Source organism: Aspergillus stella-maris (genome assembly GCF_047715825.1).
Source record: "Aspergillus stella-maris strain CBS 113639 unplaced genomic scaffold BDV14scaffold_56, whole genome shotgun sequence".
Lineage (NCBI taxonomy): Eukaryota > Fungi > Ascomycota > Eurotiomycetes > Eurotiales > Aspergillaceae > Aspergillus > Aspergillus stella-maris.
Window position 1 is genome coordinate 18,756 of NW_027396850.1, and position 20,630 is coordinate 39,385.

The 20,630-nt window shown below is 51.3% G+C and overlaps 8 protein-coding genes across 8 annotated transcripts; 4 read left to right on the top strand and 4 right to left on the bottom strand.

Annotated features, from left to right (window-relative positions):
- Nucleotides 1–106: 106 nt before the first annotated feature.
- BDV14DRAFT_203152 (type I polyketide synthase) lies at nt 107–8,325 on the bottom strand (the record flags this gene model as incomplete). Its single annotated transcript, XM_073774217.1, has 12 exons — nt 107–922; nt 976–1,296; nt 1,344–3,132; nt 3,180–3,562; nt 3,625–4,890; nt 4,942–5,956; nt 6,008–6,167; nt 6,224–6,344; nt 6,393–6,950; nt 6,998–7,157; nt 7,217–7,650; nt 7,705–8,325. 12 exons carry the CDS (start codon nt 8,323–8,325, stop codon nt 107–109), a joined length of 7,644 nt encoding a protein of 2,547 aa, XP_073624963.1.
- Nucleotides 8,326–9,155: 830 nt separating this feature from the next.
- BDV14DRAFT_203153 (uncharacterized protein) lies at nt 9,156–9,883 on the top strand (the record flags this gene model as incomplete). The annotated part of the gene is made up of 4 exons (XM_073774218.1): nt 9,156–9,171; nt 9,221–9,298; nt 9,351–9,371; nt 9,417–9,883. The coding sequence occupies 4 exons, from the start codon at nt 9,156–9,158 to the stop codon at nt 9,881–9,883; spliced, it is 582 nt and encodes a 193-aa protein (XP_073624964.1).
- Nucleotides 9,884–10,930: 1,047 nt separating this feature from the next.
- Nucleotides 10,931–12,605, top strand: BDV14DRAFT_191833 (MDR family MFS transporter; the record flags this gene model as incomplete). The annotated part of the gene is made up of 2 exons (XM_073771543.1): nt 10,931–11,050; nt 11,124–12,605. The coding sequence occupies 2 exons, from the start codon at nt 10,931–10,933 to the stop codon at nt 12,603–12,605; spliced, it is 1,602 nt and encodes a 533-aa protein (XP_073624965.1).
- Nucleotides 12,606–12,978: 373 nt separating this feature from the next.
- Nucleotides 12,979–14,086, bottom strand: BDV14DRAFT_191834 (zinc-binding alcohol dehydrogenase family protein; the record flags this gene model as incomplete). Its single annotated transcript, XM_073771544.1, has 2 exons — nt 12,979–13,691; nt 13,741–14,086. The coding sequence occupies 2 exons, from the start codon at nt 14,084–14,086 to the stop codon at nt 12,979–12,981; spliced, it is 1,059 nt and encodes a 352-aa protein (XP_073624966.1).
- Nucleotides 14,087–14,577: 491 nt separating this feature from the next.
- Nucleotides 14,578–15,758, bottom strand: BDV14DRAFT_203156 (putative RTA1 domain protein; the record flags this gene model as incomplete). The annotated part of the gene is made up of 4 exons (XM_073774219.1): nt 14,578–15,301; nt 15,367–15,534; nt 15,593–15,692; nt 15,740–15,758. 4 exons carry the CDS (start codon nt 15,756–15,758, stop codon nt 14,578–14,580), a joined length of 1,011 nt encoding a protein of 336 aa, XP_073624967.1.
- Nucleotides 15,759–16,575: 817 nt separating this feature from the next.
- BDV14DRAFT_203157 (uncharacterized protein) lies at nt 16,576–17,643 on the top strand (the record flags this gene model as incomplete). The annotated part of the gene is made up of 1 exon (XM_073774220.1): nt 16,576–17,643. One exon carries the CDS (start codon nt 16,576–16,578, stop codon nt 17,641–17,643), a length of 1,068 nt encoding a protein of 355 aa, XP_073624968.1.
- Nucleotides 17,644–18,310: 667 nt separating this feature from the next.
- On the top strand, nt 18,311–19,132 carry BDV14DRAFT_203158 (uncharacterized protein; the record flags this gene model as incomplete). Its single annotated transcript, XM_073774221.1, has 1 exon — nt 18,311–19,132. The coding sequence occupies one exon, from the start codon at nt 18,311–18,313 to the stop codon at nt 19,130–19,132; it is 822 nt and encodes a 273-aa protein (XP_073624969.1).
- A 77-nt stretch (nt 19,133–19,209) lies between these two features.
- On the bottom strand, nt 19,210–20,528 carry BDV14DRAFT_203159 (uncharacterized protein; the record flags this gene model as incomplete). Its single annotated transcript, XM_073774222.1, has 5 exons — nt 19,210–19,579; nt 19,659–20,184; nt 20,242–20,278; nt 20,328–20,353; nt 20,411–20,528. The coding sequence occupies 5 exons, from the start codon at nt 20,526–20,528 to the stop codon at nt 19,210–19,212; spliced, it is 1,077 nt and encodes a 358-aa protein (XP_073624970.1).
- Nucleotides 20,529–20,630: the final 102 nt, after the last annotated feature.

Sequence of the window (20,630 nt, forward strand, 5' to 3'; positions counted from 1 at the left end):
TATTTTTGATTAGATAGCTATGCTAACAATTTTCTGTCTCGCTAGGCTCATAGTTCACGCTCTATGCTGTCAACGACCCATCTCCATTTTCGACGCTGACATCCCGCTACGCCATCCTCTTCCCCGCAACCAACCTCCCCACCCCCTCGATTGTCGCACCACCCAGCAAATCAAATACCGCAATATCAACCTTTACCTGCTTCGCGAACCAGTTCCGTATCTCAACTGCAACGAGCGAGTCAACACCGTAAGCATGCAGCGGTTTCTTGACATCGAATTCGTCGGCTGGTGAAGACAATAATGAAGCGAGCTTTGAGACGAGGAGGGCTGTGATGAGGGGCGCTGCTTCTTCGATTGTTGTCGCTGAGGCGATCGATGCCTCGATGTTCCCGGTGTCGTTATTCTCTTCGGAGGAGCCGGTGCTGGAGTAAGTCATGGCCAGATGTCTGAAGGCAGGTTTGCGAAGCCAGTAGGATGCGTCGGGGCCTTTGCGTTGCTGTGCTTCCGTTGGCTCGAGGCCGAGGATTGTCTGTGCAGGTAGGTCGGGCAGGCCAGAGCAGTGGTAAGCGAGTAGTGCATGCAGTTGCCCCTCTGTAACAGGTGTGAATGGCAACGTAGATAGATACTTCTCTTGCAACTCGGAAGACTGCGCAGCAATACCCGCCGAGAGGAACAGGCCCATATTCAGCGCTGTGGCCTTTTCTCCGATTGATGTGCGGTAGTGCGCGAGTGCATCCATGAAGCTGTTGGCAGCTGCGTAGTTTGCCTGTCCGCGGTTGCCCATGGTGCTTGCTATGGACGACAGCATGATGAAGAAATCCAGACCATTAGGGAGGAGCTCATGTAGGTTCCATGTGCCCTGGACTTTGGGGTCCATTGCTGACGTCCACTGCTCGTAGTTCATTGTTTCGAACATGGCATCCTGCATTTGTCAGTGAGAAGGAGAAGAGCACCAGAAATACAGAAAACACGTACCTTCAGCACCATAGTCGACTGAATACACCCTTTTATCCGAGGCATACAGTGAGACGCATGTCCCAGGAATGCCTCCAACATTGAGCGATCGGTGATATCGCAAGGAGTTGCTAAAGCAGTGACCTGATTTCCAGCAAGTTCCTCCAGCAAAGCGACCGCTTCGTCATCACGAGCACCAGACCGCGACAGCAGTATCAAGTACCGGGCGCCGCAAGTGACCATCCAGCGCGCGATTCCGCGACCAAGACCACCGAGTCCACCAGCAATCACATACGTCGCATTGGGGTCGAAGTAGTGCTGGGCTTGCTCGCTAGGTACCGCCTAGTGCTTATTAGCGATTTACTTCGCGCTGGAGGTAGAAGTCTTACCTTCACATTATCGGCATCTCGCATCTCGATGACCACCTTTCCGGAACTCTGCCCACCTTGCATAATCCGAAGGGCTACTTCCAGTTCTCCAACTCCATACACCGATGTAGGACTGGAGACCTTCAAATCGCCATTTGCAATTAACGGCATCACCGCGCGTAGTGCCCTGCCCACCAGGTGCGGGCGCTCCTTGACCATGAGAGCGACATCGATCGCGCTGAAAGTAACATTGCGCTGGAAGTAATACATATCCAGAGGAGCATGTCCCATAATATCTCTTTTTCCAATCTCGATAAACCGGCCATACGGTGCGATAGACTCCCACGAAGCCATCAACAGGTCACCTGACAGCGAGTTTAGGACGACATCGGCGCCTTGTCCGCCTGTCAAACGCTTGACGCCTGCCGCAAAGTCGGTAGATCGGCTGTTAAGGAGGTGGGTATCAGGAACGCCGTACAGTGTCTTGATGAGTTCTCTCTTCTGGGATGAACCCACGGTCGCAACCACTGTTGCTCCCAGGAACTGCGCGACCTGCACGGCGGCCTGCCCAGTTCCACCAGCAGCTGAATGAATGAGTACTGTCTCTCCAGGCTGTACATTCGCCAATACCGATAGTGCGTGCCATGCAGTCACAAAGTTGATTGGGGTAGCCGCAGCATCGGTAAACGATATACCAGCAGGAATGCGAACCGCGGTGTCTCGTTGTAACCTGGCATAGCTGCGGTACGTATCAAACTCGCAGCCGACAACGTGATCGCCGACTTCGAAATCACCGCAATCGGCACCAAGGCGAGTCACTATTCCCGCACACTCAAAACCAACCGTTGTTTGATCCATCCTGCCGAGCATGACGAGCAGGTCGCGGAAGTTGACACCGACTGCCTTGACCTTGACCTCCATCATGTGACCTGGCAGGGGTGCAGCTCGATCGGTGTCTTTCACGAAATGAAGTGAGTCCAGGAGACCGGGTGTCTCAAGTGAGAGCTTGCGATCGGACTCGGCGTTCCATGGCTGTAAGGTGGGCGTCTCGATTGGCTGAAACCGGGCCAGGGCCTTGGTGGCTGGCGTAGACTCCACGACGCGAGGGATATGGAGTATACGAGATCGCTCAATATACTCCGTCTCAGCTGTGGAAGATTGCACTGAATTGAGCACACGGCTGATCATCTCCGAGCCCGCGCCAATGTTTTCGAGCGACAAGGTAGTGAATATACGACCGTCATACTCGGAGTTGAGGACACGGAAGAGACCATCGGCAATATTGAAGAAAGGTGACGACTCGCGACCAACACCATCAGTAACCCAAAGGACACGATAAGACGAAGTGAAGAGTTCGTGGAGGTATTGGAACGTGGCTTGGTCGAGAGCCGCAAGCATCGGGCCATCGACTTCACATAGTACGCAGACGAAAGTCTCAGGCGTTGTCTCGGCAGGTAAGGGCTGTCCAATACTCAGAGGGTCCACGCGCCACGTTCCCGTATGCTCGAGTGTACTTGCAATGGATTTGGCCAGATGCTGCTGTGGCACGCTGCCGTCGCTCGACACCAGGATGGCATGCTGGGCCTTGTACTCAGATGAGACATCGTTGACCAAGCCGCTCGAGTAAACTGTGACGCGGGGGTCCCGAGTGAGGACAACACCCAGGCCAAATTCAGTAGCGGCGAGCAAAGAGATCTTGTCTTCCGCTTTGCGTTCGATATGATCAGCGATCCAGCTCTGTGGTGGACCTGCAGTGAAGCACCGACGGAGCGAGAATGGGTCGTTCTCGATCAGCAGCAGCCTCCCAGACCTGCCCGGCGTTAGCAGCGAACTTCAACAGTTTATATGGGCACCTACTCTTTCAAGATTGTTCGACAATTGGACAGGGTGAGCTCGGCTATAGAGTCTGAGGCATTGAGTATGACAAGGTCGTACTGAGCTTCGACGTCGTTGTCCAATGTGTGGTGAATATCTGTGGCACTTCGAGCCACTCGGTCTCCGGCGAAGGCAAACTTCGTCGTCAAGGCTGAGAGCGTGTCTTCTTGCACCCCGACTATGTCAAGCTTTTGGAGCCGTGGCACCTCTTTGTCATCAGAGGACTGGGGAGCAAGGGCATCTAGAACGAAGGCAGAGATCGCCGCAGGCCCGTCGACCACCTCCAGTATCTTCATATTAGGCTCCTTGTGTGCCATGATATCAAGGTAGCTGTGAAGATGTTGCAACGCTGGAGATGATCGCCACTAAACGGCAAGAGTTATGAGCACTTCCAAAGGAGAAAAGGAAAAATAGTGGGGTGTCTTACGTTCTCAACAAACGATGCTTCGGCGAGCAGTGTGTCAGATATGTGCAAGGTCTCTCTACTTCCGCGCGCGAATTCGAGAAGCGCCTCTCCTGCTTTGACATATAGCGCACCCTCTGCACCGGAGCCGGAAACCTCAGCGCAGAGCTCGCTGAATTCATCATTGCTCGTTTGAAGACGATGTCTCTCATTCTTACCGGCCTCATGCCGCAGCCACCCAACATACCTCTGCGCCTCAGCTGAAGTGTTCTCACGATCTGGAGCTTCGAGCAGCTGAACGGCCCGGTAGATATATCCATGAATCATTGTATCAATCTGCATCGATGTCATATTGGAGCTTCTGCGACTCGTCGGACCCTTGGAGCAGTACTCTCCAACGTCGTCCGCCGACATGAGATCTACATCGGGCTTCCATTCAATTTGCTGACACTTGGCCCTATGCTGCAGCTTCCCAGCCTCTTCCTCGGACTGGGAACCAATGCTGGTGAAAATGACATCCTCAACTGCTATCAGAGGCGTCTCCCCGGATTGGTTCCACACAGAGATCTCTGATACGCACTCCTGGCGTCCGAAATGGTTGATGGTCGTCGCCACCTTCATGGACTGACACTCAGGAGCCTTCAGTCCGGTGCTGGATATCCAGGCTCTGCCAATGTGGCTAGGGATGGAGATTGGAATCTTTTTGGTACCACCGTGCGACCGAAGAAGCGGGACCGTCTGCATCAGCGCGTCGAGAGTGGTGGGGTGGATAGTGTATTGTTCGCTCCAGTGAGCGTGGCTGCCCGCATAGGGCAGAACATCGGTAAGTAGGTGATGATCCAGATCGGACTTGATGCTTGAGATTCGCACGAAAGCGGGTCCGAACTGGTATCCAAATGAGTTGAGCATCTCATAAAAGCGATTGGCGTCAAGGGCTGTGGTACAGGCAATCGATTGGTTTTCCAGCTTTTTGACAGGCACCGGTGGGTCAAATGAAGGGTCGATAACTGCCTTGATGCCGCCCGAGCAGTTCTTCACCCACGAGCCGTCGTGGCTAAAGAGCGTGAACTCCCACCAGCTCGTGCTGCCAGCCGTCGATGTGCCTTGAGGCCGTAAGTGGAACCGAGTTTCAGCGCCATTACCTCCAGCTGGAGCTTTCAGCGCGGACATGAAATTGACGTTCTTGAGCTCGTAGCCGGTGATGGCCTCCGGAGAGTCGACGACCTGCTTGATAGCCTCGATGGCCATGGTCACCATAGATGCGCCGGGTAAGATAGTGACGTTGTCGATCTACCATGAAAAATGTTAATCAAAAGCAGGCGGGGGAGGCTTGGGGCATACCTTGTGATCCTGAACCCATACTGGGTCCGCTGGCTGCAGAATATTACTCCATTTAGCGAGCATTGGATTCCAATCATCATCTGGCCATCCCAGAAGCTCGTGCCGACCAAACCGCCTGAAGCGGAAGCCCTTGCTGATGCGACCCTCACGCCAGTATGATTTGCTATGGTTGAAATTATAGGATGGCAAGTCCGTAAGGACCTTCGGCTTGACAGTCTTGCACGCGTCTGGCAGGGCGTTGACGGCCTGGAGGTCAATGTCGTGACCAAGGCAATGTAAGCGTGCCGCTGTGTCAATCATAGATTTGACTGCATTTGCTTTGCGCATGATGGTGGGTAGATACTCAAGGCTTGTACCCGACTTTGACAGAGTATCGCGACACGGACCACGTAGGGCTGTGTGTGGACCAATCTCCAACCACGAGTCAATCCCAATTTGGTCCCTGTGAGAGCCGTCAAGCTTTTTCGTGGGCGCATCAGCAGACCCTAGATGGAACCTTTGCAGTGCATCCACGAAACGGACGGGCGACACCAGGTTTGCCACCCAATAAGCAGCTTTTGACAGCTCCTCGTGAGTCGCCATGTTCCCATGCAAGGAAGAGACCATCTGAGGCGGTCTTCCTGTATAGTCGGACAGAATGTGGGTGTCATCGCCAATTTCAGCCTCGTAGCTAGCGGCGAGCTCCTGGATTTGAAACGAATGGTATGCGACCGGGACAGGGAGGATCTTGGCTAAGACGTCCTGGCTCTTTAGGATTGCGTGTAGTTGCTCGATCCTGTGGCGGTGACCGGACAGCGTGGTGCTCTTGGGGCTGTTCAAACACGCTATTACAATTCCCGCTTGGTCTTCGTCGTCTTTCAAATCACTGATATACTGTTCAGCATCCTCCTTTGATAAAGACACTGCCATCATGGCGCCGCTCATGGAAGACGATGTGGTGAGCCTACTCCCGACAACTCCGCGATAATACGCCAAACGCAGGGCGTATTCTCGTGAGATAGCGCCAGAGCAGTATCTGTGTGGTAGGTCAGCATGAGTCAGGTACGTGGAATGAAGGTCCCCTTACGCAGCGGCAATTTCGCCAGAGGAGTGTCCTAGGACTGCAGTTGGCCGCACACCCCACGTCGATAGCAAATCCACGAGGGCTATCTGCACGGCCGTACATAGTGGTTGGGCGAACCTGGGTTCATCGATTGGACTATCTTTTGAATCGTCCTGAAGTGTCCCTGTTTGGACCATTAGACGTTGTTCAAACATAGTATGATGCGACTCAGATACATACCCACGAGGTCCCAGTCACTTCCCAGGGTCTGCAGATACTCTCCAGCTTGGAAGAGGGCGGTGCGGTAGACCGGGTATCGACTCATCAACTCACAGCCCATGGCCGGCCACTGAGCTCCTTGCTACACACTGTCAGCGTTGAACCATATCTTCAACTGGTGATACCTTACTCCGGTAAAGACAAACCCAAGTGTGCGATCTGTAGAGGCTTTTACGGGCGTGCTCCATTGATCGACGACGTTCTCCAGCTCGGTAACAGCGCTGAAAGTCGCAGCGCATCTCCACACCAAATGGCTTCTTTTCTGGTTCAGAGTGTACGATAAATTCTCAAAATACTCCGGGGCCTGCTTGGTGTTACCAGTCGTACCCTGGAAATATTCTGCCCAGTTCTGAGCGATGCGGGAAAGCCCGTCCTTGTCGGCAGCGGACCATACCAGAACACGAGCAGTGTCTGGATTCGAATTACTGTTCCTATCTAGTCCATGGCCATTTGCGCCATTGGTACCATTGTGTCCATTGGGTTGACAGTGCTCAACTGATGTGTGTTCGCCATTTTCACCGTTAGTGGAAACGTTGAATGTAGTATTGTGATTCCCATCGAGGCCAGCGTCAAGGAGTGAGTGATATGCGTCCTCCAGAATGACATGGCTGTTGGCACCTCCAAAGCCAAAGGAGTTCACGGATGCTCGACGCAAGCCCTGTGGCCAAGGGTCAGGCTTCGAAACGACCTATTTTGTCGTGAGTGAGTTAAATCAATAAGAACGGGGAAGCTGACCTGCAAATTGAGGTGTTCTGCATCAATCCTTTTATTGAGAGACTTGTAGTGGTCGCTCACTGGAGGGATGATGCCATGTTCAAGAGACAGAATGACTTTGATGACCCCAGCAATCCCGCTTCCTCCTTCAAGGTGACCAATGTTGGACTTGACCGATCCGCTGGAATCAATATTAGCGCGTTATTCTGTATCGGTTCCTGGCTGAATTGGAGGACTCACACATAAAGTGGATCTTCCTCAGAACGATGCTGTCGAAAAACAGCGCCAATGGCCCTCGTTTCTGTTGGATCACCCACAGCCGTACCTGTTCCATGGGCCTCAAAATATCTTGTATATGCGGGTGACAAGCCTGCATGAGAGTAGGCCTCCTGGATTAGCTTTCGTTGAGCATCTCTACTCGGAAGGGTGATTCCAGGCGTATGTCCATCTTGGTTCGAAAGTGTCGAGCGAATCACCGCACGAATAGTATCGCCGTCTCGAACAGCATCTTCCAATGGCTTTATAACTACAGCTCCGAGACCTTCACCACGGGAGTAACCATTGGCCTTGCTATCGAAACTGAGACATCTGTTGTCCTTGGAAAAGAACCCCAGATTATCCAAGCCGTTCGTCCATTCCCGGGCTAGAATGAGGTTCACTCCAACTGCAAGGCCCTATTAAGTAGAATTAGCAGACCATAGGTAGGGTAAGAAGATAGCGGGTCATACCATCGACGACACGCCGGCCCATATTGATTGACAAGCAAGATCGAGAGCAACAAGGCTACTCGAGCATGCGGTATCCACATTCGCACTTGGTCCTTGCAGATTGAAGAACCAGCTAATACGATTGGCAACCATGCTCATCGCTTGGGTGTACCCAACATACTTCCCAGCGAATTGGGGGTCCTTTGCATATAGAGCACCATAGTCGCTAGCGCAGCACCCTGTGAACACGCAAGTCCTGGTCCCCGACGCTTCATCCATGGAAACTCCTGCATTTTCCAGTGCCTGGTAGCTCAGTTCAAGCGCCATCCGCTGCTGCGGGTCCATGCCCTCTGCTTCGGCAGCAGTCATAGAGAAGAAGGCAGGATCAAAGGCGCCCATGTCGCCAGTAAGAAAGTGACCCCCATCAACGGAAAGGGTATCCTGACGATTACCCGTGGGGTTGTAGTGGGCGTCGATGTTCAGGCGGTCGGCTGGGTATCTTGAAGAAGCACATCGTCTCTCCATCAGCATCCGCCAGAATTTGTCCGGTGACACTGCATCTCCAGGGTACCGCAATGCAAGGCCGACGACAGCCAGAGGCTTGAGGCGACCGCTTTCAGAAGGGGAGGTTGGGGTCCGCATGGTGAAGCTATTACTCTTGTAGAAGCTGGTATGAGTTGCCCTTTCGTTTTCCGCTGGAACGCAACCAAGTCTTTCGCGCCCTATATACCTCCCCATGTCGTTTCCACCTTTCAATCGGGACAGTTTGCCGGAGAATCTTCACTCCCGCCAACATTCGGCGGGCAATCCAAGATCCGATTCAGCATTTCCCCTACGCGCCACGGCCCTCTAATGACCATCCAGGTGGCTCAACAACATCATCTGCCCCGAACAATGAGCCTCGGACATGTCCGCCGGTCCATATTGGGAAATGTCGGTGAAGCCGCTTGACCTTCTCTGTGAATCTGGATCGATAAATACGAGTCAGTGCTCTATACAGGCTGCCAGGGCGTCAACGTTACGGCTGGAACTCGTAGACAGGTGGCTGAGATCAGCTGGTCTTGCCGATAATACATGCAGCGATCGGTATATACAATGCAATACGCCCGGCGATCATTGCTTACTTCTGGGAACGCCGATCTTAAACATGGTTTGTAGTCATTTGGTATTACTCCGATTTCCGAATTATCGAAACATCGCACATCTGGCGTCATGCTTATTCTATGGAAGGATATAAGCATGGTTGTTGGCATGCCTTGTTCTGGCCTTTCCTACGTCAGACCAACCTTGCCACAGCTTTCACATCTTGAAAAATTTCAAATCCATCATGCGATTTCTCTGGTATGTCGCATTGCCTTGTTTTCTGCATTTAACTAATGAGATCGAGTCTTCATGGAGTTGGCACAAACTCCAAGGTCTGTTCCACACCTTCTCAAATGATGATTGATGATATTAAATTTGTTGTCTAGATCATGGAGATGCAGACAGGTAGGGTTTCTCAGGCAGAGCAAAGGCAAAAATTAACGATCAATTATAGCTGCCCTCCGCTACGAACTTGGCGATGGGCATACGTACGACTACGGGGAGGGGATCTTTCCTACTCCGCTGGCACCTGGTAGGCGAATTAATTATCTATTACGACCTCCTTACTAACTGAAGTGCGACAGAGGTCAAGGACTTCAACACCGGTGAATGATCCGGTTTCTCTCACTTCCCTCTCACACCTGGCGCAGACCTTTTGCAACCTATCAAGGACCTAGAAAACTTCATCGCCACCGAGGGCCCCTATGACGGAGTAATTGCTTTCAGTCAAGGTATCATGGCAGCGGCTACCTTGATAATCCGCAATACCCAAGAAAAGAAGCAGGTGCCATTCAAGTGCGCAGTCTTCTTTTCTCCCCGCCTGGGCCCTCTAGATCTCGGTGAATCTTCTCGGACTGCAACAGCTGTTGAAGTTGACCCGAGTGCAAATGCGGGGGTTATCAAGGTTCCGACTGCCTTGATCTGGGGCTCCGGGGATCCGGACAGGTTCAAAGCGGAAGAGATCAAGCCGCTCTTTGCGCCGGAGTCTTTCGATACTTACATCCACTCCGGTGGTCATGAGGTACCCGGGACTGGATCTAACGAGGCGGTTATTCAAAGTGTGAATGTGATAAGGAGAGCTATTGACGCGGCGACTTCAGCCCAGTCCAATCAATGAATCTAATCGGAACGGTCATAAAATCAAGGAAACTAAAGATATTCCCTATTTCTAGCCAGATATTGAATGAAGTAATCAGCTTACCCCGGCTCAGCCGAGATCTGAATTCTATTGCTTTACGTCGACATGTCATGCATGTAATACGTACTTGATCAGATTAGGGTAGCACTGGTCCGACGCCCTGGTACCTAACTCGAGCCAACCTCGACCTCAACCTTGACTATCTTGCATAATACTGTACCTGTGGCACTGTGCTTTCGATATACCTACAAGGACTAACTTTGCAAGCGAACTACATTCTCGAGTCCATTTCCTGACTCGGTATTGGTCAGCTCCACACCTTCACTGCATCTTACATAAACCATGAACACAATCTGCAAGTCATGTCAAGTTTGAATTCCCTTGACCAATGATATTCCTAGATATTCATCGTCATGAATCTTGATTTTGACCCGCCTGCAAGATCTTGTGTTTTTCCTTTCATGGCGGCAATCCCCAACACCCCTGCCTCCCTGTACTTAGCCACCACCCCGGTTCACCCATGAAGATCCCCATGAGAATCCGATCCGGGTCCCGGGACTATCAATTAATGGTACTTATGATCGTGAGCTAAAGCTCATGCCAATTCTTCACTCATAATCTTTATTCTTCGACCTGATACGCTGCTTTGCGAAGCTTAGCGAGTCTAGACTCTCCTCGAAGTGAAGATATCGCCTGGCTATAGTGAAGTATACAGTGAATGATGTTGCGGGGTAAAAGATACCTCAAAAGGTATAAAAATATCCAAGTTTGTCGTCCTTGTGGTTCTTTCAATCCCTCAACAATCCTCTCTTTCTCAACAATCTCAAATCTGAATCTATTCGATCTATCCTCTTACTTCTTATCCCTTACCACTTTCTTCGTGGTCTCATCTACTTGACAGACGTACCTGTCTGTTCAAATACCTCTACCTGTACCTTTACCTCTATCTGTATCCTTTCCTCACATCATATCATTCTACACTCCTGAACTATGTCTCAAACCCCATCAACAATGACCCCCTCAACAATGACCCTCACAGAAGAGTCATTCGAGCCAGACCGGCGCCTGTGGTGCATATTCGCCGTAATCGGTCTATTGAACTTTGCTGCATCGCTAGACGCTACATCTCTCTCTGTTGCTTTGCCGGTACGTGCCCTCCCTCCCTTTCCACCCCCCATAAATCCCTTTTTATAAGGCGCAAGCTAAAGATTGAATGCAGACAATAGCAGAAGAACTACACGGCACCGCAATCCAAGCCTTCTGGGCCGGTACATCCTTCCTCATCGGCTCGACAGTCTTCCAGCCAACATTCAGCATGGCGTCGGACCTCTTCGGAAGGAAGTGGACTCTCTTCACGGCAGTGGTAGCATTCACAGTCGGGTCTATTGTCGCGGCCGTTGCACAGAATCTTACCACTTTGCTTGCGGGGCGCTGCGTACAAGGTGTTGGGGGCGGTGGTATCATCGCGCTTACCGAAGTGCTTATTGCGGACCTTATCCCCCTGCGTGAACGCGGGAAGTGGATGAGTTTCAGAGCTCTAACGTGGGCATTGGGAACGGTCATCGGACCCATCATCGGTGGTGCGCTTGCGGAATCTGCGTGGAGATGGATCTTCTGGCTTAATTTGCCTTTCTGCGGGATTGGACTGATTATGATTCCCATCTTTATGAAGTTGAAGCAGCAGCCTATGACTATGAAGGAGCGGTTCATGGGAATTGATTACCTTGGCTGCTTTATCTTCACGGGCAGTTTGACGAGCTTCATTATGCCGCTTTCTTGGGGTGGGATTATGTATCCCTGGGATGCGTGGCAGACGCTTTTCCCTATGCTCCTTGGTGCTGCTGGACTTGTCGGGTTTGTGTTTGTTGAGATGGGTCGGCCTCGTCCGCTTATTCCGATGGCGATCTTCCGCACGAGGAGTATTATCATTAATTACCTCAGTTGCCTCTTGCACGGTGCGATCCTCTTCTGCATCCTTTACTACCTACCGCTCTACTTTGAAGCGGCGCTCGGCTACACGGCTGTTATTGCTGGTGTTGCCATTCTCCCGTTGACACTCACCGTTGCACCCCTCTCCGCGATCGCAAGCATCCTGGTCTCAATCACAGGTCGATACCGCTGGGCCCTCTGGTCCGGCTGGGCCGTCACAACTCTAGGCCTGGGCATCATGTACCTCCTCGACTCCGAAACAACAGTCGTCCAATGGATATTCCTAACCCTCGTCTCCGGACTCGGAATGGGAACCCTCTTCTCCTCAATGATGCTCGCTGTGCAAGCCTCCGCAGACCCACAATTCCTCTCCATAACAGCCGCAATGTCCGCCTTTTTCCGCGCGCTAGGCCAAACAATGGGCGTTGCAATCGGCGGCGTGGTTTTCCAGAACCGCATTAAACATGAGTTCTCGAACCTGTCTGGTTTCTCGAACGAGGCGCAGGAGTTGAGCATGGATGCCGCTGGCCTTGTGAAGATCATTCATGGTCTTCCGCAGGGTGAGGCAAGATGGGAGATGGAGAGTGCGTATGCGGATGCGCTGAAGATTGTTTGGTTGTTCCTTTGTGGGCTTGCGGGTTTGGCGCTACTGGCTAGTTTCTTTGTTAAGTGGTATTCGATGGACCAGACTTTCAAGCCTTCGCAGGGTGTTGAGATGGAGGGGTCGAGGGGGTATGATACGGAGGAGAAGAGGAACGAGGCTATGGTGTAGTTGGCCTCTTACTGTTTGCTTTTTGTTCTCTTTTATGATTTACTGAGCCGGTTCTTGTTCATATACTTGGGTCATGAAGGGCATATTGTTAAATATCCTTGTCCAGTAACTGAAGACAAAAAAAGCATGAAATATTTGTCCAATCCGATAATCTCGTCGCGCGTAGATGCTTCTCAAGTAGCTCCACGCCTTCCCCGGGTAGAAGTACGACCCGGTAAAAGGAAAGAGCGTTGGAGGCTCAGGCCTTCCCGTTCCTGCCCGGACATGGTCCAGCGCCTTGTGCGACGTCAGAATGGTCACTCTAGATATACACTAGCAATAATGTTCTTTCGAATTATCTAAATTTGACAGAACGAACTATAACAGATCTAATTTACTCCCGCGCGGCATCCACCCCCTCCGTCTCCCCAATCCTAACAACATACTTCACAGCGCTCGCCCTTCCCTCCTTCAAGTCCTTCAACGCTCCCTCGAGTCCTGCAAGCCCTCCAGGCCGTACCTCAAACGGATGCCCACTAAACCATCCCTTCTCAAGACCCTTCCCGATGAACTGAAACACGGCAGCGCCGAACTCCGGGTCTCCTGTCACCGCTCCCTCACGTGGCTGCATGTGTACCGAGCCAGCGAAATGCTGCGCGAGTTTAATACCAGGAACTTCATAATCGCCATGCGGAAGGACAGTTGCCATTTGTCCGGGCACGGAAAGAACAGCACCTATATTCTGAAAACTGCCGTGTTCGGAGACAGCGTCGTACGCGTAGTGGACTTTGTTTTCACCAAGGGCTTCTTTCATCTTCCGTCTGATTGCGTCGTCGCCTTCTCGGTAATCGATCACCACATCGCCCTTGGAACGCTCAATGAGGGTTTCGACGTAGGGGATGCCCTTCCCGGCTATCGTGATTAGCGGGTGGATGTTGGATAGACTAGCGAGTTTTATCGCAAAGGCACCGACTGCTGTTGCGCCGCCGTAGATTATCAGTGGGAACTTCTCGTCGTTGGAAAGAGGGTTCCATGGTAATGGAAGTCTCAATTGCTGGTATAGACCCAACGCCGCGGTTGTCGCAGCAAGCGGGATCGTCGCTGCTTCTACGCACAGTTAGCCTCATCTCTCCACCAACAACTCTCAACAACGTACCTTCAAAATTAGTCCCCTCCGCCAAATGAAAAACCGTATTCGCCTCCGCAACCGCAAACTCCGTCCAAGCACCGTGCTCTCCCATGACCCGATGAAAGCCCGCAACTTTATCACCTACCGCGAAACCGCGAACACAAGGCCCAACTCTCTCAACGTACCCCGCCATATCATCGCCCTGGTTAAATGGCCTATGATTGGGCGGGTAGTTAGGTGCCATTTTCCAATCTTTGGGATTCGTTCCTGCTACGACGACTCGGATGAGGAGTTGGTTTTCCTTTGGTGTTGGGATTGGTGAGTCCACGATTGTGACGGTTTGGCCGTCTGCGTGGACGAGGGCTTCTTTCATTGTGTTGATAGTAGCCATTTTGCTCGATAACTGTTGTTTTGACGAAAGCGGCTTGAAGCTTCGAGGCAATGGTGACTTGGTTTTTAGGGTTATATAGTTACCCCGTGGCGGCTGAAATACTCCGGAGATTACGGACATACGATCAGAGCCCGGAGATACGACCTTTTCCCCCATTCGGATATCTACACGCGCTCTCCGATTGCCTGGTTGTCTGTAGGCGTGCTCAGCCGTTGTACTACATTCAGCTAAAATGACTCAACCTTGACCATGCGGATGTGGTCACTTTCAGCTGTCGGAGTTCCCAGGGCTAGCAAAATCCGCTACGCCAACAAACGATGGGTTCTAATGACCCTGCGCCGTCGAGATTATAAAACACCGACTCAATATGTATATAAGTATTGAAAATGACGTAGAGTTATGTGCCCACATATTGAATACCTAGACATCCCCTCGGATGCCGATCCCTTGTCCCCATCACAGCCCCGTCCCCTTTATCTAGTCTCCAGCTGAACAGTACCACCAGCAGCACCCAAATCCCGATAGGCGTCCTTCTTCCGATACAAAATCCCAAGGCTCAGAACATGCCCCACCCTCTTACCCAACGACCGCTCATCCTTCCTATCCTCCGCAACAGCCTCAATTCCGTCACGCCCAAGATACACGAGATGACACCTCGGAAGAAACCTTCCAACATGCGAGACATTCCAAAGCACCATGTTAACAAGCATGAGACTCGCCTCAAAGACGTAGAAGAACCACTCATACCTAAGGACAGGCGTTAACTCCCGTAAGACTTCCATATCGTTTATGTCGATCGTCGTATGCCCTGCATGTTCCACGAGACGATATATACACCGCACCAAAATAAAAGTCATACTAACGTAGAGCGTCCTCAGCAGAATCGTAACCTTGCGACTCGACACTCCAGCCTTGCGGAGTCTATACTGGAACAATCCAGAAAGTATCACAAAAGTGATGATAACGACAATCTGTAAACTCAATGCCGCAATCGTCATATTACTCCCTATACCCTGCTGCGTAGATGATGACGACGGATTCGACGATAGAGAAACACCGAGTGCATTCAAGAACTCGACTAGTATCATCAACCCGCCGAATGTTGAGAGGACGCGGGATGGTGGGAGGGGCGCGAGGTAGGGGATGTAGTAGAAGACTCGGGCGAGGATGTGGTAGTTTGCCAGTTCCAATAAGGGCCTAATGAACACACCTCAAGTCAGCGATGATGAGACACCCAGGAATGGAAAAGAGAGAGGACAGACGGGCAAATGTAAACGAAGACCTGGCTGAGGATATATCCTATCAGAGGACCATTATCGTCTTCGCGATAGAGGTAGTTGTATGCTCCGTACTCGCGAAGTGCGTAGCCGAGTGTGAATATGACGCCGCAAAGGGGATATAGGCCGATGAGGCGGAAGGAGCTGTAGCGACTGCATTCAAGTATAAGATGAACAGCATTTATAAAAGGAGGCAAGAGATTTAACATACTAGCATTGCCAGATATGCACCGCTGCAGAAATAGCGTACGCGATGGTAAAGAATATAGGGGCGCCTTTGTTGGGAGCATAGACGTACAAGCTCCAGAGGACTGGGGTTGTTAGAGGGTGATTTAGAATGGGTGAAGGTTGAACAAACCTGGATCTCCGTTCGCCATTTCCACGAACGCAGGGACTGTATGAATTGTCAATGATCGTTGGTGTGCGGCAGCAAGAGGTATTTGGGGCAGGTGACTGGGGTCCGGGTGATTCCAATATATATCCAGAGAATAAGGGGAGTACATGCGTCTTAGGCAGAAGGATGTTTGACCAGGATTCTCATATGAGCCAAGCTATTCAGGTGCTCACTTGAAAGCTGAGCCACTAGGGCGACCCGTCTCTACGCCCCCTTACTACCATGAATTGAGAAGCTGAGCGTCGCCGTCAAAGACAGGAAGCATATCGCCAGGGCACAATAACCGTGGATCCAGAATCGAGCAAACAGCCAATTACAGGGTGTTACTTCCGCCCCCAGCAGCGGGAGCAGCCGAACACGCGTGTTACATAAGCAGAGTGGCTGCCTAAGGTGTCTTGGCTGGCTTGGCCTGGGAGGAATGGGGGCGGTGCAGAGGAATATCAGGGAGTGCTGAAGTTCAAAACGAGGAAGACACCCAGTGTCTCTCCACTGCCTGCCTACGTAACACGCGTATTTAATTCTACCTGGTACTCACACTCTTATTTCCTAATCGCGGAACCCTGGTACCACCCAACATCCAATGCTCCGCCGCGGGCACAAGAAGTCCCGAGCAGGCTGTGCTCAGTGGTAAGTTCTCCAAGACCCCGTGAGATCCTCGAGCCGAGCTAAATGTGGTCACAGCAAGAAGCGACATGTCAAGGTACAGTACCCCAATCGATGCACCTGCTATCATTTCGGTAAATTGACTGAGCAACCCGGTATAGTGCGACGAGCGCCGCCCAAAATGTATCCTCTGTACCATGTCAAATCGGACCTGCAGCTATGCATCGGAATCTGAGCAGTCGTCCACCAGTTCGGGTCTAGAGTCAGCCTCTCACTCCCCCGCTATATCAACATCCACCTCGCCTTCCTCATACCCATCTCCATCCCCGACCCAACAAGGATTAGGCGATCAGATAAACATCCAGCATATCGAACTAGTAACCCACCTCATAAGCGACAGGAACATCCTCAGCCTCGGCGATGGCATGGAGCCATACCATATCAGTATAGCGCGTGCCCTACGCCGAGGGTTGGAGGCGCCTTTTCTCCTCTATGAGTTACTTGCCTTCTCCGCGCGGCATTTATCGCATTTACACCAAGCATCTAGTCCTTCAAGGGCAGAGCAGTATGCTCGGCAAGCAATGAACCTCCAAACTCAGGGGATTGCACTATTCAATGCCGATAAAGTGGAGGTTGATCAGAGAAATTGCGTCGCGGTCTGTCTTTTTTCTGTGGTATTAGGACACCATCTTCTCACAGATACCCTGAGTCATCGGGACGCCGGACTGAATGGCTTCTTGAAGATATACGTCCAATGCCTCTCGACGCATAGAGGCGTCTTCACGGTCGCAATGACGGGATGGGATCTGCTTATGGAAACCGAACTCGGACCGGTCCTGTCCCGGAGTCGACGATTTACATCTAGCGACCCAAAGGGGACAGAGTGCGAGCAGCTTAAAGCCCTAATATTCGGTTCAGAAAGTCTGAATCTAGTTGAGAAGAGCTCCTGTCTAAGTGCGATAAGGCACCTCCAGCGAGGTTTCGATGCGCTATCTTATCCAGAGGACGAGAATATGCGATATCAGATGGTGTTTCTGTGGACGATGCTCGTTCCGCCGGAGTTTACGGGTTTGCTTGCTGTGAAGAGGCCTGAAGCGCTTATTATACTTGCGTACTACGCACTGCTACTGCATCGTGGGCGTCATATTTGGCAGGTCAGAGGAGCAGGGCGGTTTATTTTTGTCTTGATTGAGGAGTTCCTAAGTGTGACCCCAGGATGGCATGCCTGGCTTGAGTATCCGCGAAACGCCATGAAATCGACATAGCAAGGAGTGTTTTGCGAGCACCTCCAGGCTCCTGCTCTGTCTGGTAACTCTGGAAAGATGTAAGACTCAAGTTCAGAAGTGAGTTGCAGTAGATGCACCCTAGTCTGTCGGGTAGGTAGGGGGATGTACCTACTATAACCTCGAGCTTAACCCGTTTGGGAAGATTTCTTTGGGGCCCAAAGGGATTATCCAGACATGGCTAGTCTAGCATGGGAAACCAAGTACATGAAAATATGCCAAGAGGGTGCAACGTGAACTTGACCAACTGAATAGGATATATAAGAATGGCGTATTTACCCTTCATGAAGACAAGTTTGGCTTCGCAAGAGACTAGCAGTTCCAAAGTCTCACCAGTGACCCCGAAACCCGAGCTATTTAATATCAGCACGATGATGGTTTTGTGGCGGAAGCTAAGGCGCCGATTCAAATTTAGAATCTTCAAGACGGACCGAGATAAAGACCCGGACTGCCTGGCTGGCGCACACCCGGATGAACAGGCACCATGTTACGAGATGCGCACGTCAAGGGGTGAATATGCGGATTCGTTGAACCCAGTCTGCCGGGGAGCTTTGACCGAGGCTTATACCATCCCAGATTCAATGAGAGAAGGGAGAAAGAGGGTCAAGAGAACCTGGACAGTCGTATTGGAGACAAGGTAGTCACAAACATGAAGGAGGATATACCGAGTCGATCTTCATACAGGAAGCGCCACGTGAAACGATGCCTGCATGGCGCAGCGCCTAGCCAACCATTACGCACTGTGCTTTCTTCTTCCCAGCCTGACACCACATTTAATGAAGCTCCATCTCACCTATACACCATAACCTCACCATTCCATGACCTCCAAGGCGATCTCATTCCACAGGAGAAAGTCCTGGGTAATGGCCGGAGCGCTGTCGTCATCCTCCAAGATGGCAAGACCGTCAAATTCCCACTTAATGCCCTTCGAGGCTGTGAATACGAAGCTATGATAAACCGAGAGACGTTGAACCACGAGCGAAGTGTCTATCACCGCTTCCTAGATGGCGATGGAGAAGGATCTGATTGCGTTGTGCGCTGCCTTGAATTGTTGCCTGAAGAGACGCACCTCGAGCACATGGTCAACAGGGACCTACGCGGTTATTTGGAGACTCATCGTCCATCGAAAACGTTGCAATTGGGCTGGTTTCGCCAGATGACTAGTGCGCTGGTCTTTATTCTCGAACGGCGCGTGCTTGTAGCGGACATTGCGAGTCGGAATTTTGTCGTTGGTGCTGATCTGGCGCTCAAGATCTGTGATTTTTCAGGGGCTTCTATTATTCCTTTGGATTCTGATATGAATACGGTAGATGGTGATGGTTGTACAGTCCGGATTGATGTCGGCTTGCTTGCGGGTGTCATGTATGAGATTATCACCGGAACCGGTGCAGCCATCTTCATCTGTGCAAAGGTTGTACTGGAATACTCATGGCGGTGCTACTTGTCCCGTCATCAATTAATCAGGAGATAGGTCTGCGATAGATTCATCATTTCGCATTTAGAATAAGCATTGGCATTATTGAGATAAGCATCATGCTTTGTACGGAATCAAGATGACACCTCTCCATCTCTCATAATATGCTCCTGGCTCGTAGCTGGGGCCGGACGAGCCTTCGTAACATTCGTGACAGGGTATGTGTCCCTCTGCTGACCGCGACATCTTCTATCGGTAGAAATTGGCGACAGTACCCAGCCACCACCGTCACGTAGACGGCCCGAGGAGTGATCACTACTGGACGATCCTCCAGCAGCAATTCGCTTGAATAATGCTGGCAGTGCCGTCGCTGATGCGGCTATTATAGCAACGTTGACCTCCGCGGTGGAAGTTGTATGACCGATGTTGTAGGTGGGATCGTCGTTATGGGGGCGCAGTAGATGCTTGTAGATGACGACGCGGGTAATGCCTATTGCTGTTACACTGTAAAGGGAGGAAATTTAGAAGTTAGAAAAAATGCACGCAGTATGCTGTGCAGCAAATAAAGTCAGGGAAAGCTTACATGACTCCCATACTTAAGACCGCAATGATGGCCAGTTTCTTGCGGCGGTTCATCTGCAGTCGCCAGACGATGATGGTCGGAATACAGAGTAGCCATACGTCAGTGAGAATCGTCAACTCCGCTGATCCGAGATAGAATTTGATTTGGTCAAAGCACTTTCCACCTTTTACGAGGACGCTGTCTTTCATGCCCTGTTTATCTGCGCCAGCGGCTTGTTGCGCAGCTGCGTCCATGGCTGGATAATCGTATACATAGTGTAATGGGGTGCATTGAAAGAGATCTGCCAGGAATATCGAGATCATGAGCCCCCAATTCACCCAAGCCAGGATGTGGAGGTTCCAGCGGACAATTCGTCGATGGTCCTCGAGGCGGAACAGAAAGATGATGATGGAAGCTTTGACAATAGCTAGGATCGGGTTGTAGAGTAGTTGGTTGGCGAGGTTATATCGCTCTGTCTGGATCTGCTGGGTAATACTTTGCTCGGGAATGTCCCAGCTGTGGTAGCCCTGCCATGATAATTTTGTATCTGCGGTGCGAGAAAACTGTGGTTAGCAATGCCAAAATTTTATTCTCAAGTACGTACAAACCCATATCGTGACCGTCTGCCCAACGGCGAGCAGCTACGGGATGGTGAGAGAAGGCCAATAACCATGAATGTAGAGCAGTTACCCAAGCGATTAAAATCAACCCATCATCTGCGGAGTCAGTATTCTGGGCAACATGCGTATCCCTGGACTGCCGGCGACACTTACCCCAACCAAACTGCCGACTTAGAAACCGTGAGTAGAACCTCAGGATCATTACCAACGTGCTAGCAATGGGAAATATGAGTATGATGGCAAGCGCCTCTGTTTGAAGATTGTCGGGCATCGCAGTCCAGGAAACATGCGAAGGGGGGTTTTAACATCGCGAAGGCATTGAAAATGAGATGCTCCCACAATGGCTATTTATTTGTATGAGAAATTGGATTGC